The sequence below is a fragment of the Palaemon carinicauda genome, chromosome 15, assembly GCF_036898095.1.
Source record: "Palaemon carinicauda isolate YSFRI2023 chromosome 15, ASM3689809v2, whole genome shotgun sequence".
In the NCBI taxonomy this organism is placed as follows: Eukaryota; Metazoa; Arthropoda; class Malacostraca; order Decapoda; family Palaemonidae; genus Palaemon; species Palaemon carinicauda.
Window position 1 is genome coordinate 100,125,343 of NC_090739.1, and position 13,212 is coordinate 100,138,554.

Sequence of the window (13,212 nt, forward strand, 5' to 3'; positions counted from 1 at the left end):
AAGAACTTTGCAGCCTTCGAAAAAAATGAAAGAGGAACTTAAAAACTAACCTAAGTAAGCTAATACATTATAAAAAACCTAAGGCTTACTTACACCTCCTCACCCAGAGAAAATTTTTTTTTTTTTTTTTTTTTCAAGACAAAAGTGCAAAATTCAAGACAAAAATGCAAAAATTTACGTTAAAAGTTAAGGGAATCAAGTATACAATATACACACTTGAAATATAATATAAACAACAAACAAATGGATTAAAAATTTTAACAAATGTAAAGTATCACTATCACCATTATGATATAATGTCCCGAAAATATCATACACTTTAGCTGTACTTTTCACAGCACAACCCTCATAGCACCCGTACATTAACCTTTCACCCAAGTGTCTTGAACACATAAAATGTTACAGCACTAACACACCACTTTTCTTTTACGCACTATTAACAATATTTTGGAGTCCACGCTCTCCTGACAAAGGGGTGTATAAACAAATAAGTTTGTCACAAAAATCTTAACCTAATTTACATACCCAACTAACGTAATAAATACCATCACCTGAAACATAAGGAGTCCAATATAGAATCATTCATAAATACCTAAACCACACATAACCAGATAATTTTGATAAAACCTCAGTTTTAAGCATAATTCAACCAAAAAAAAAAAATAACACCAGTTCACTATAAACTTCACCACCTCCACAAGCAATTAAAGGCATAAAGATATAATTAACCTATAGAATAACAGTTGCATGCATCAACGAACAATAATAATCTTACATTTGGTCAACATCCATCTATCATATCAAATCATAATCAACCGTCAATACTACATCCAACATTGGAGTGTTAGATTACATAATCGGTTCAACCAAATAAAAGAAACCATATATAAATAATTATTAATACTCAAACAGTTACCACGAGTGACAGAACTTACCAACAGGTGAAGAAAAACCATTATAATGATCTCGTTCGCACTTACTCTGCCAGCCGGGACAATACATCGGCAACCATATTCTCTTTACCTGGGATATGCTTAAACTCTAGATCGAATTCTTGGACCAAAATACTCCAGCGCATCAATCTCTGATTCTTATTCTTGTACCGATTCAAGAACGTTAATGGATTATGGTCCGTACAAACTTTAATGGGCCCACCTGAGGAGGACAGATAGACATTAAAATGAGTTAATGCTAAGATAAAGGCCAACGTCTCCTTCTCGATTGTGGAATATTTTCTTTGAGGCAAAGTGAGCTTTTTAGAAAAATACGCCACCGGGTGGACGATACCATTTCCGTCAGCTTGACTCAATACAGCACCAACCCCCATATCACTCGCATCAGTGGTAAGCTGAAATGAAGCGTCAAAATTGGGAGCTGTTAACAAAGGCCGACTAATGAGGACCAGTTTTATCCTCTCTAATGCTTCCCGAGCCTCCTTACTCCACACGAATTTAACATTTTTCTTCAACAAAGCAGTAAGAGGTTCCGCAATGTCTGAAAAATTGCGAATGAATCTGTGATAATAGCTTGCCATCCCTAATACCCTTCGCAAATCTTTCCTACATTTAGGAACCTCTACTTTACGAATAGCCTCAATGTTAGCCTCCTTGGGAGCCACCATACCTGCTCCTATCTCATGTCCAAGATATACCACCGTTGCTTTTGCAAAATCTGACTTTCTTAAATTAATAACCAGGCCTGCTTTCCTAAGAACTTTGAATAAGGCCTCAATTCTCTTCAGGTGCGACTGCCAGTCGTCGCTAAAAATAACCAAGTCATCGATATACACCACACACCCCTCTAGACCACTAACCAACGAATTCATAAGTCTCTGAAAGGTGGCAGCAGCATTTTTCATCCCAAAAGGCATTACCTTACACTGAAATAACCCCTGTTGGGTTACAAAAGCCGAAACACTTCTGGCCCTTTCCGACAAAGGCACCTGCCAATATCTCTTTAATAAATCAAATTTGGTAATATATTTAGCCCGACCCATGCGATCAATGCAATCTTCCACACGAGGCAATGGAAAACTATCAGCCTTGGTCACCTCATTAAACTTCCTATAATCAAAACAAAGACGATAGTTTCCGTCCGATTTCTTCACCAACACAACCGGAGATGACCAAGGACTACAACTCGGCTCGATTAAATTATGCTTGAGCATATACTCAACCTCTCTAGCAACAATTTCATTCTTTTTTGGGTTCAACCTATAAGGAGCCTGCTTCACGGGCGTGGCGTCCCCTACGTCCACGTCATGCTGCAAGATCGTGGTCTTGCCGGGCACATTAGAAAACAAGTCCTTATATTTCAAAACCAAATTTCTCAAGGATTGTTGCTCATCTTTACCCAAGTGACCCAACATCTGAGGTAAATTTTCTAAAGCCTCGACATTACCTGCCAGCCATTCACTATCTTTCAAGTCCCTGTCCTCTGAAAAGGAATCATTATTATGCTCATCTGAAAAAGAAGTATTATAACCGACCAAGTCATTTCTACCGTCACAAAGAGTAGCAATTGGCTTAACCTTCTCTCTTTCATGGAAAGCTTTCATCATATTTATATGTACCAATTGATGAGGCTTTCTCCTATCGGGGGTTTCCACCAAGAAGTTAACGTTATTTACCTTCTTCAATACCTTCCATGGTCCATGGAAAGTAGCTTTGAGAGAATTACCTGGGATAGGTAACAGAACCAGTACCTTCTGTCCTATGTCGAAGTCCCGGGTCACAGTCTTTCTGTCAAAATAAAATTTCATTTTCTTCTGACTTTTCAACAAATTCTCACCTGCAAAAGACCAAGCCCTTGTTAATTTAGCATTCAAATTATTAAGGTAATCAATCAAATTCAAATCAGGGGCATCTCCCTCCCAAGCCTCTCTCACCATATCCAGCGGACCCCTTACAGAATGTCCAAAAATCAAATTAAAAGGAGAGAGACCTAGAGATTGACCAGGAATAGAGCGGAAAGCGAATAAGAGGAATGGAAGGTTTTTATCCCATTCAGCCCCATTCCCAATACAATATTTCTTTAACATGCTTTTCATAGTTTGGTGAAAACGTTCCAAAGCACCCTGTGACTCTGAATGATAAGGCGAGGAAGTTACACGTTTAATGCCCAATTCAGTCATTTTCTGCTTAAAATAACGACTCGTGAAGTTAGTACCGCAGTCGGACTGAATTACCTTCAGGAGACCAAATTTTGAAAAGAAACCTATTAATGCCTCTACAATCTTTTCACTCCTTATGGACCGCAAGGGGATTGCCTCGGGGTACCGAGACATACGATCTATAATAGTGAAAATATACTCATTTCCACTCTTTGACTTTGGGAGAGGACCAACTACATCAATTAACACTTCACGAAAAGGTTCAGACACAACTGGGATAGGTATTAATGGAGCCTTTGGAATAGGTAGGTTAGGTTTGCCGACTCTCTGACAAACCTCGCAACTATTAAAAATTTTTTTAACATCACCTTTCAGCTTGGGCCAAAAGAAACTATTTAATAACCTACTGACTGTTTTGTGAATACCAAAATGTCCCGCCATCACATTCTCGTGAGCTAATGACATCAACTCATGACGGAAACATTCAGGAACCACAATCTGTCGTATAATTTCGTAATCCTCCCCCGAGGCATGCATTGGTCTACTTATTCTATATAATATGCTATTGATTACCTTAAAAATAGGAACTGTCACGTTCGTTATCTCACCAGACTCAATAAGGAGAATACCAAACTCCTTTTTCTGAGCCGAAACAAGTTCTTTAACAGTCCAATTGGGTTTTAATCTAACACTACTACTACTGTCTACAGATACATCACTACGTCCTAAACTACTCAAATCAACGTCGACTGTTGACTCTGCAGCGTCAACAGCCTTTGCCTTAGCACGAGTGACTACCCCTACTTCCACATCCGGATTAATCACAATTGGCACATATTCATTTTCATACACAGTCACATTTCCGAGAACCACATCCACCTTTTTAATCGGAAATTTATCAACAATAGCCAAACGGATATTCCCCGAAAAATAAGGACAACTAAGATGAAATAGACCAATTGGATAAGATTTTACCATGTCCGGAAAACCACTCAAAATAACAAACTCCCGATTCTCATACACAAAATCATTCGGGACCGAATCTCTAAGAATTAATGATTGCACGGCTCCGGTATCACGTAAAATATTCACTTTTCTCCCTTGGCCTTCACCATCCAGCGAGACTTCACCCACGGCCAGAAAATCACCGAAGGAACTAACAGTCTCTGACTTTCTTAGTCATTGAGTCGGAGAGGGCAGAGCTCCACCCTGACTAGCACTTTTCTCAACCGCCATCACCGGATTACCTTTACTGTTACATACCTTTTTCCAAGCATAACACATTCTTTTGGTATGACCCCTCTTGTTACAGAAAAAACACGTCAAATGCCTCAGCTTTTGTTGATCATAAACACGCGACTCACTAAGTCTGTTATTTTGCGAGTAACACACCTTTGATAGGCCATTCGGAGAAACCTTATTTGATTGAACATTCTGAGAACCCTTATTTAACTGAACATTCTGAGAAACATTCTTTTGGTTGTTAAAATTACCAGATCTCCCAGAACAACCCTAACGTGGTTTTTCCTTAAATACAGTCTCTTTCATAGTATCTTTATGAGATAAAAAATACTCATCTGATGCCACAAGCAACCTCCTGAAGGGAATCTAATTTCAACTCCTCCAAATGAACCTTCAAACGGTCAGGAGTACACCTTTTAAACTCTTCAACCAACAGCAACTGCTTTAGCTTATCAAAATTGTCCACCTCTTTAGATTTCAATCAATCAGTAGCATATTGCTCTTTACTCCTTGCAAATTCTACGAAAGTCTGATTTTCATTTTTACTCAAATTACGGAACCTTTGCCGATAGGCCTCCGGCACGAGCTCATATGCCTTCAACACTATTGCCTTTACACTCTCATAATCCGAGGAGAGATCTTCTTCCAAAGCTACATATACCTTTTGGGCTTTCCCAATCAATTTACTCTGGATAAGGGTAGTCCATAATCCAATAGGCCATTCTAACCTGGTAGCAATTCTTTCGAATGACATATAGAACTCTGCAACATTATCTTCCTGGAAGTTCGGGACAAACTTCAAAGCCTGAGCTAAATTTGAGAAGGAGGAGGAAGCCTCAACACGAGAAGGAGACCCTGGTGACCCTGGCGTTTGCAAAGCCAACTTAGCTAACTCATGCTTCATTTCCCTCTCTCTCTCTTCAAACACCATTTTTTGCTGGTGTATTTCCATTTGTTTTAGACTAATCTGTCTATCCCAAATTTCTACTGACAATCCCTCTTCTTTCCTAACCTTGGGTTTGGCTCCTGTCTTAGTCTCCTTAATGCACTCATAAACCTTTAGCAATAGTATACCCTTCTTCATTGTTACCGTTCTTTCCACTTCAAAAAAATCTGCAACACTTTCTAACTCCTCTTTGTTTAATTCGGCCAACCTATCCTGCCATCCCTCTCCTTCAAGCAACTCTACGATATTCATGTCATCCATTTTGATTGCAAGTAATTACAACACTTTACATATAACAAAATTATTTCATTTGCGATAGCGCCAACCAACCAAACACTGAAGAGGTGTAACCATGCCACCTAACAATAACAACACCCCAAGAATTACGCTTGCACTGCAACAAGAACACCACAGGATACGATCAATCCTGGCAAGGTCGCCAATTGTAATGGGTCGTTGGACCACAACACACACTAGGTCTACAGGGCCATGAATGATCAATACCATAAAAACTTACGTGTTCAAAAGGCAGCAATCCACAAAGGTGGAAGCAAGCCCAGGTAAATGCAGCACAAGAATAACTCAAGGGGGATAACAAAAACAATGAAATAAAAACCAATATATATTACAATTCAATAAAATACAGAAAGTAAATAACTAGGCCTCATCATTAACATTAAATCAAAAATACCACTTACAAAACATATACCCAAATTATTAGTCAACACATTCAACCTCTGAAGGAGGAAAGGGGGAGCCCAGAGAGGTATAGAAAATAACGAAAAAGAAAGGAATTACACCTAAATTTTACATGCTAAAGGATGATGATGAGATGATGAAGGTCTCCTCCCATAAGTACTTCAATAAGGGCAGAGGACAGCAACTCTCAATACCACTATCGAGCTCCAAAAGAAAATTAATCTGACACTGCAGCACAGCCGTAATCCTAGTCATTCATAATCATGGACGCCGGATCCCAGTAATTTATAAAAAATGAATGACACGCGCCTTACCGTCGCCAAGCGAGGGCCCCTCTGGCAAGTACTTGCACCAGAGGCAATAATAAAATGGCGAAGATGTGAAGGTACGGCCAGTTGATCTGAGAGATATATAATTTGTTCAGAGACTTGGCTGTAAAATCCAAGAGGTAACAGGCTCACAATTCAGGGTGCAGATACCAACTGCCTGCAGCTTGGAAACCCGGTCTCAAGTCAACTCAGCAGAGCCAAAAATATGGAGGGGAGAAACAGGGAGGATTAGTCAACAAGACTATACAAAAATACCACTGGAGTGAGGAGACCCCTACTAACAAGAAGGCGAACTAACCATGAACTTTACAGCCTTCAAGAAATAAAAGAGGAACTTAAAAAACTAACCTAAGTAAGCTAATACATTATAAAAAAACCTAAGGCTTACTTACAAATAATACATATATATATATAATATATATATAATATATATATATATATATATCATATATACTATATATACTTATATATATATATATATATAATTATTACTATATATATATATAATATATATATAATATATATACTATATATAAGTATATATATATATATATATGTATAATATACTATATATATATATTTATATATACACAGGGGCGTAGGAGCGTTTTCCTGTTTTAGGGGGGCTAAAGTTCGAAATGACGCTGAAGGCGGAGCTGAAGGCGGAGCCGTAGGCGCGAAGGCATAGGAGGGAGGGGGGGGGGGGGGGGGGGTGGGACTGGGAGTCTCCCCAGAAAAAATTTTATGAGGAAAACACCCTCAGATGCGATTTCCTGGCATCTGACAGCATATTGTATAAAAAAACAAAATCATATTTTTGGAAGACTTTTTATGTGACAAAATTCCAATTTTTACACAATAACAATCATAAAATACCTAATAGGCCTATATATATATATATTATATATATATATATATTATATATATATATATATAATTATATATATTATATAATATAGTATATATATATATACTATATATTATATACCGATAGGCCTACTTGGTGAATTTACCAAAAATATACTGACGATGTTGATTCTTTGCTACAAAGCTCATTCCCAATATCGATTCAAGTCAAGGCTATCGGTTTTTCTCCCAATGACAATGAAGTATCATGCAGTGATTCAATATTACTCAATGAATAAAAACATGAAGCATCAGACCTTGTGAGAAGAGAATAGAGTAAATTTGATTCTTTCATTTGTTTACTTCGTGAATCTAGATAAATGAAAACATTAGGTAAATCAAATCATTCTACAAGTTTCAACTTGGTTTCCAATATGGCTGTTGTGTTTTACAACATATATTAAAATAACTGAATTTAGGTATATATATATATATATATATATATATTATATATATATAATATATATAGTATATATATATATATATATATATTATATATATATAGAATAATTGTAAAGTAAGCAAAATTAAGAAGAAGCATATTTCTTGTATAAACATACATATTTGAAAGTTGTACCAACCGTGTTTCACACAATTGTACATAATTCCTTTTGTATATATTATGCCTTGTATCTTCGCGTCTTTCCCTCGCACTAAAACGTACATGAAATTTCATGTCTGGTTTTTTCCTCTGTGAAATTGTCTGTCTTGTGAAACTTGTTATGTCCTGTTGCCTTGAGGTTTTGTATATAAGGAGAGTGTTCCACAATAATATAACTCAGTCGTTTCCAATCTGGCCTTTGAGTTCACACCCTTACTCGGCGCCGTCACATTGGTGACCCCGGAAGTCGACTTCGCTCCCACTGCCTTCCACCCCCACCTCCCTCGCCCCTCCATCGTTGGTACTATGAGGGAGACTACATCAGTGGGCGCCGCGGCCCGCCCCATTGAAACTTTCACCGTTTCGCCACCGGAGAGGCGTTTGCTTGGTTTTCAACGCACTGAAGTCCACTTTCATATCAGGAGCGTGACTCGCTCAACCCACCAAAGCAGATTATGTTCTCGCGGCGATACCCGAGGACACCTTCCCAGAAATATCCGACTGGCTTTGTGAACAAGGAGACACCCCAATAGCGTATGACGCCCTCAAATCATACCTTCTGCAGCAGTACTCGCCGTCGCCAGCCGCCCGTATAGCAAAGCTTTTTTCAGCTCTCGCTAGCTGACAACCGTTGGGGGACCAAAGGGCTTCGCTTGCACTCAGGGAAATGACCAGTATCGCTCGCCTTCAACCTGCCGCAAGACGGCTCTCCTCGTGAGGTGAACCTACTCTGTGCCCTTTGGACACGCCGTTTACCTGAACCTGTACGCGCTGCCATACCCGATGTCGATAGTTTACCCATAAAGGACTTGATGACCAAAGCCAACGCCCTTATGGACAGCCACTTCAAGACCTCCATCAACGGCCTCCACCCCTGACGACGAGGATGCCTATTCAACGTCAACCGAAGCTGACATGAATGCCATAGGGACATACACGCCTACCCCGTGACGTGCTGAAGCGGCGACACAGCCGCCCACCACCCACCAATCGCTCACCAGCCCCAACGAACGACTTCTACAGCCACTTACTACCTCCCATCCGCCGCAGTTTTTGCTACTACCCACTTCAGATTCGGGGCAACCGCAAAGAAATGTGCCAAAGATTGTCAGTGGCCAAAAAAACGTGTAAGCAGGCCATCGCTTGTGGCGGTGGCCTCCCATGTTTCTAATCTTTTCTTTTTACAGGATGCAGGAACGGGCGTGCGATTTTTGGTAGACACGGGTGCTTGTCGTTCTCTTTTGCCAAGGCACAACGTAGTCTGTCTACATCTGCCGACGTCCGCTTGGTAGCTGCCAACGGATCTGCGATACCCACCTACGGTTACGAGAACCTCATATTATCGTTCGGAAAACGGTAAATTCAATTGGAAGTTTCTCGTTGCTGACGTCACAATGCCAATCTTCGGTGCGGATTTCCTCTCTCATTTCCACCTTCTGGTCGATGTCGCCCACCGACGATTGGTCAACTCGCAGACTCGTACTTGTCGACACCCTCTTCAACCCGCCCCCTCTAACCTCGCTCTCCACATCAGCGCACCCACGGATGCCTACGCCCACCTCTTCACGTCGTACCCGGAAGTTTTCCGTCCAGAACTTCGCCAAACGCCCACGGTTCCTGCCAAGCACGGTATTTATCACCATGTCAAGACGACGGGACCCCCCAGTCTTCGCAAAATTCAGACGTCTGGCACCGGAACGATTGGCAGCCGCCAAACAGACGTTCGCCGAAATGGAGAAAATGGGCCTTTGCCAAAAGGCCTCCAGCCCATGGTCGTCACCCTTACACATCGTTCTGAAGAAAGACTGGCTCCCTCCGTCCGTGCGAGGATTACAGGCGCCTGAACATGCAAACAGAACCGGATCACTACCCCCTCCCAAACATTGCCGATGTAACCTCCTACCTGCACAAAGCGAAGGTTTTTCTCTACGCTCGACCTCCTGATGGGGTATTATCAGGTGCCTATGAACCCAGAAGACATCCCCAAGACTGCCATCACCACTCCCGTTTGGCACATACACCTTCAATTACTCCTGTTTTGGCCTTCGTAATGCTGGGGCAACGTTTCAACGTCTCATGGATGGCATCTTAGGGGACCTCCCTTTCTGTGTATGTTATGTGGACGACATACTTGTGTTCTCCTCCTCAAAAGAGGAACACCTCCATCACCTACGCATCGTGCTCGACCGCCTGCAACAAAATGGCCTTGTAGTCCGGTACGACAAGTGTACCTTTGGCGCCAACGAAGTGTCGTTCTTAGGGCACCGTATCACTCCTGAAGGAGTCCACCCCCTCCCTGAGAAGGTAGCAGCCGTTCAGAATTTCCCCGCGCGCCTCAACCGTCAAAGCTCTGCAGGAATTCTTGGGCATGATCAACTATTATCACCGTTTTCTGCCAGCCATTGCCGCCACTCTTGCTCCCCTCTACGCCTCCTCAAGGGCAAGCCAAAGGACCTGAAGTGGGGTCCCCCTTCAAGAAGCAGCCCCTCTGCAATGCAAAGAAGGCCCCTATCAACTGCTGCGGCTCTCACTTTTCCTATCCCACACGCCCCTCTCCTTCTCTCCACCGATGCCAGCGACGTCGCTATTGGTGCAGTACTCGAGCAGGTGGTCAAAGGCTCGCCCCGCCCATTGGCCTTCTTCAGCAGAAAACTGTCAAAGGCAGAATCGGGTTATTCTACCTTCGATCGAGAATTGCTGGCGGTGCACTTGGCTGTCCGTCACTTTCGCCATTTCTTAGAAGGTACGCCCTTGGTCAATTCGCACAGACCACATGCCTCTGGTGCACACCTTCACTCGACAGTCTGACGCCTGGTCCGCCCGTCAACGCCGACATCTCTCCGCCGTGGCTGAATACAATTGCCACCCTCCTATACCGTCCCTGGGAAAATGAATCCCGTTGCCGATGCCCTGTCAAGAAACACGTTGGCTGCCGTTCAACTGGGATTGGATTACAACGCCCTGGCTGAAGCCCAACGACAGGATCCAGAGTATCAAGCTTGTAGGACATCCTGCACGTCCCTCCGTTGGGAGGATTTTCCCCTCGAAGACTCCAACACCACCCTCCTCTGTGACGTCAGTACTGGTAGACCGCGACCTTGGATTCCTGCTCCCATGCGCTGACAGGTGTTTGATCTCATCCACAGGCCTTTCATATCCCTCGTGCCGTTCTTACTGCACAGCTGCTGAAGGCAAAGTTCATTTGGCACGGCATTTCTAAGGGATGCTAAGGATTGGGTCCGTGCCTGTACTTCTTGCCAAACTTCCAAAGTACATCGACACCACGGATTCAGGAGTGGGCTCCTTTCCTCAACCTCAGCGTCGTTTCGCACACATTCACGTCGATGTTGTAGGCCCCCTACCCACATCACAAGGACATCGTTACCTGTTTACCGTCATCGACCGCTCCACTCGTTGGCCTGAAGCCATTCCCATGGAAACTGCAACGTCCGCCTCATGTACATCTGCCTTACTCTCTGGATGGATTTCAAGATTCGGTATCCCTGAGCATATTTCTTCTGACAGGGGAACCACTTTCACCTCTCAATTATGGACGTCATTAGCGAATCTCCTGGGAATCACCCTACATCAGACAACGGCCTACAACCCCGCTGCCAATGGAATGGTTGAACGTTTTCATCGCACCCTCAATGCAGCTTTGATGTCCCGCTGCAAGGATTGCAACTGGTTTACTCAGCTTCCCTGGGTCCTCCTTGGACTAAGGACCACTCCTAAAGACGCCCTCGACGTCTCGGCAGCCAAAATGGTGTATGGCGACCCGTTGGTCGTCCCTGCCGAATTTTTTCCTTCTACAACCTCCTCCGACGATCTCCAGCGCATACGTCACGTCGTGGGAAAATTTACTCCGTGCCGCCAGACTTACAAGCCCCCAGCGAAGCATCACATACCAACGGACTTGCACTCTGCAATGCACGTCTTCCTGCGCAACGACACCAGCAAGCCACCACTAACGCCCCCCTTACACGGGCCCTTTTCCTTGTGATCCGACGCAGTCCGAAAGCATTCCTCCTAAGCATTCGGGGGCAAAGAAGACTGGGTCTCCATTGATCGTCTAAAACCTGCTTATCTTCTGCTAGATGACTCGCCTACAGTTCGCCTCTCTATATCAGGGCGCCCTATTTAACATGTACAGTATGTCATTTTTAGGGGGGGGGAGCCATGTACCAACCGTGTTTCACACAATTGTACATAATTCCCTTTTGTATATATTATGCTTGTATCTTCGCTCTTCCCTTGCACTAAAACGTACTTGAAATTTCATGTCTGGTTTTTCCTCTGTGAAATTGTCTGTCTTGTGAACTTGTTATGTCCTGTTGCCTTGAGGTTTTGTATATAAGGAGAGTGTTCCACAATAATATAACTCAGTCGTTTCCAATCTGCCTTTGAGTTCACACCCTTACTTGGCGCCGTCACAAAGTCATGCCTGAGACCAGAAAAATATACATATGAAAAAGTGTATGAATAATGTTATAATTAATAACTTCATAAGCTCTGAAATTATATAAAAGTATACATATTTAAAAAGGATTATGAAGAAATTATGTACATATACATATACATATATATAGTATATATAATATTATATATATATATATATATTTATATATATATATTGATATATATATATATATTATATATATATATATATATATATAGTATATATATATTATATATATATAGTATATATATATATATAGTATATTTATATATTATATATAATATATATATATATATAATTAATACTTCATAAGCTCTGAAATTATATAAAAGTATACATATTTAAAAAGGATTATGAAGAAATTAATATACATAAACATATATATATATATATATACTATATATATATATCTATATATATATATATATATATATATAATATATATACTATATATATATATACATTCATGCATATGTTTATATGTGCGATATTCGTCAACTACATGTGTTCAGGTGTGTCATGTTTTCAATTTTATTAGTGCGTATCAATGATGTAGTTTGTTACTATAATAGTGTTTGGTAATGATGGATAGATTAACATATGTTTACACGGTATGCACTGGGGGTCAAACATTATAAGTGGCTTGATTCCCAATATGCGGGCTGCTCTCTAAAACTAAGCGAGTGACGAGTGACGGGACTGTGAAACTATGATGCTGGGTACTAACATGAATACTTACGTGGCGGGGGTGGGGTGGGAAGGTGAGACTGTACAAGGGCTGTTGCCAGAGATGAAATGAGTTTACAAAATGTAAATCTGTATGTTTAAAAGCATATTTTCAGCAAAAAAAGTGTGGGGGGGGGGCTATAGCCCCCCCAGCCCCCCCCTGCTCCTACGCCCCTGATATATTTTATATAT

At 41.6% G+C, this 13,212-nt stretch overlaps 1 protein-coding gene across 1 annotated transcript in view; it reads right to left on the minus strand.

Annotated features, from left to right (window-relative positions):
• LOC137654114 (uncharacterized) overlaps positions 1–13,212 on the minus strand; it is a 37,358-nt gene that overhangs the window by 3,751 nt on the left and 20,395 nt on the right. The window contains exon 2 of the mRNA XM_068387752.1: positions 6,314–6,431. Within this exon, the coding sequence (XP_068243853.1) occupies positions 6,314–6,431 (118 nt within the window). The remainder of the gene's footprint in view (positions 1–6,313; positions 6,432–13,212) is intronic.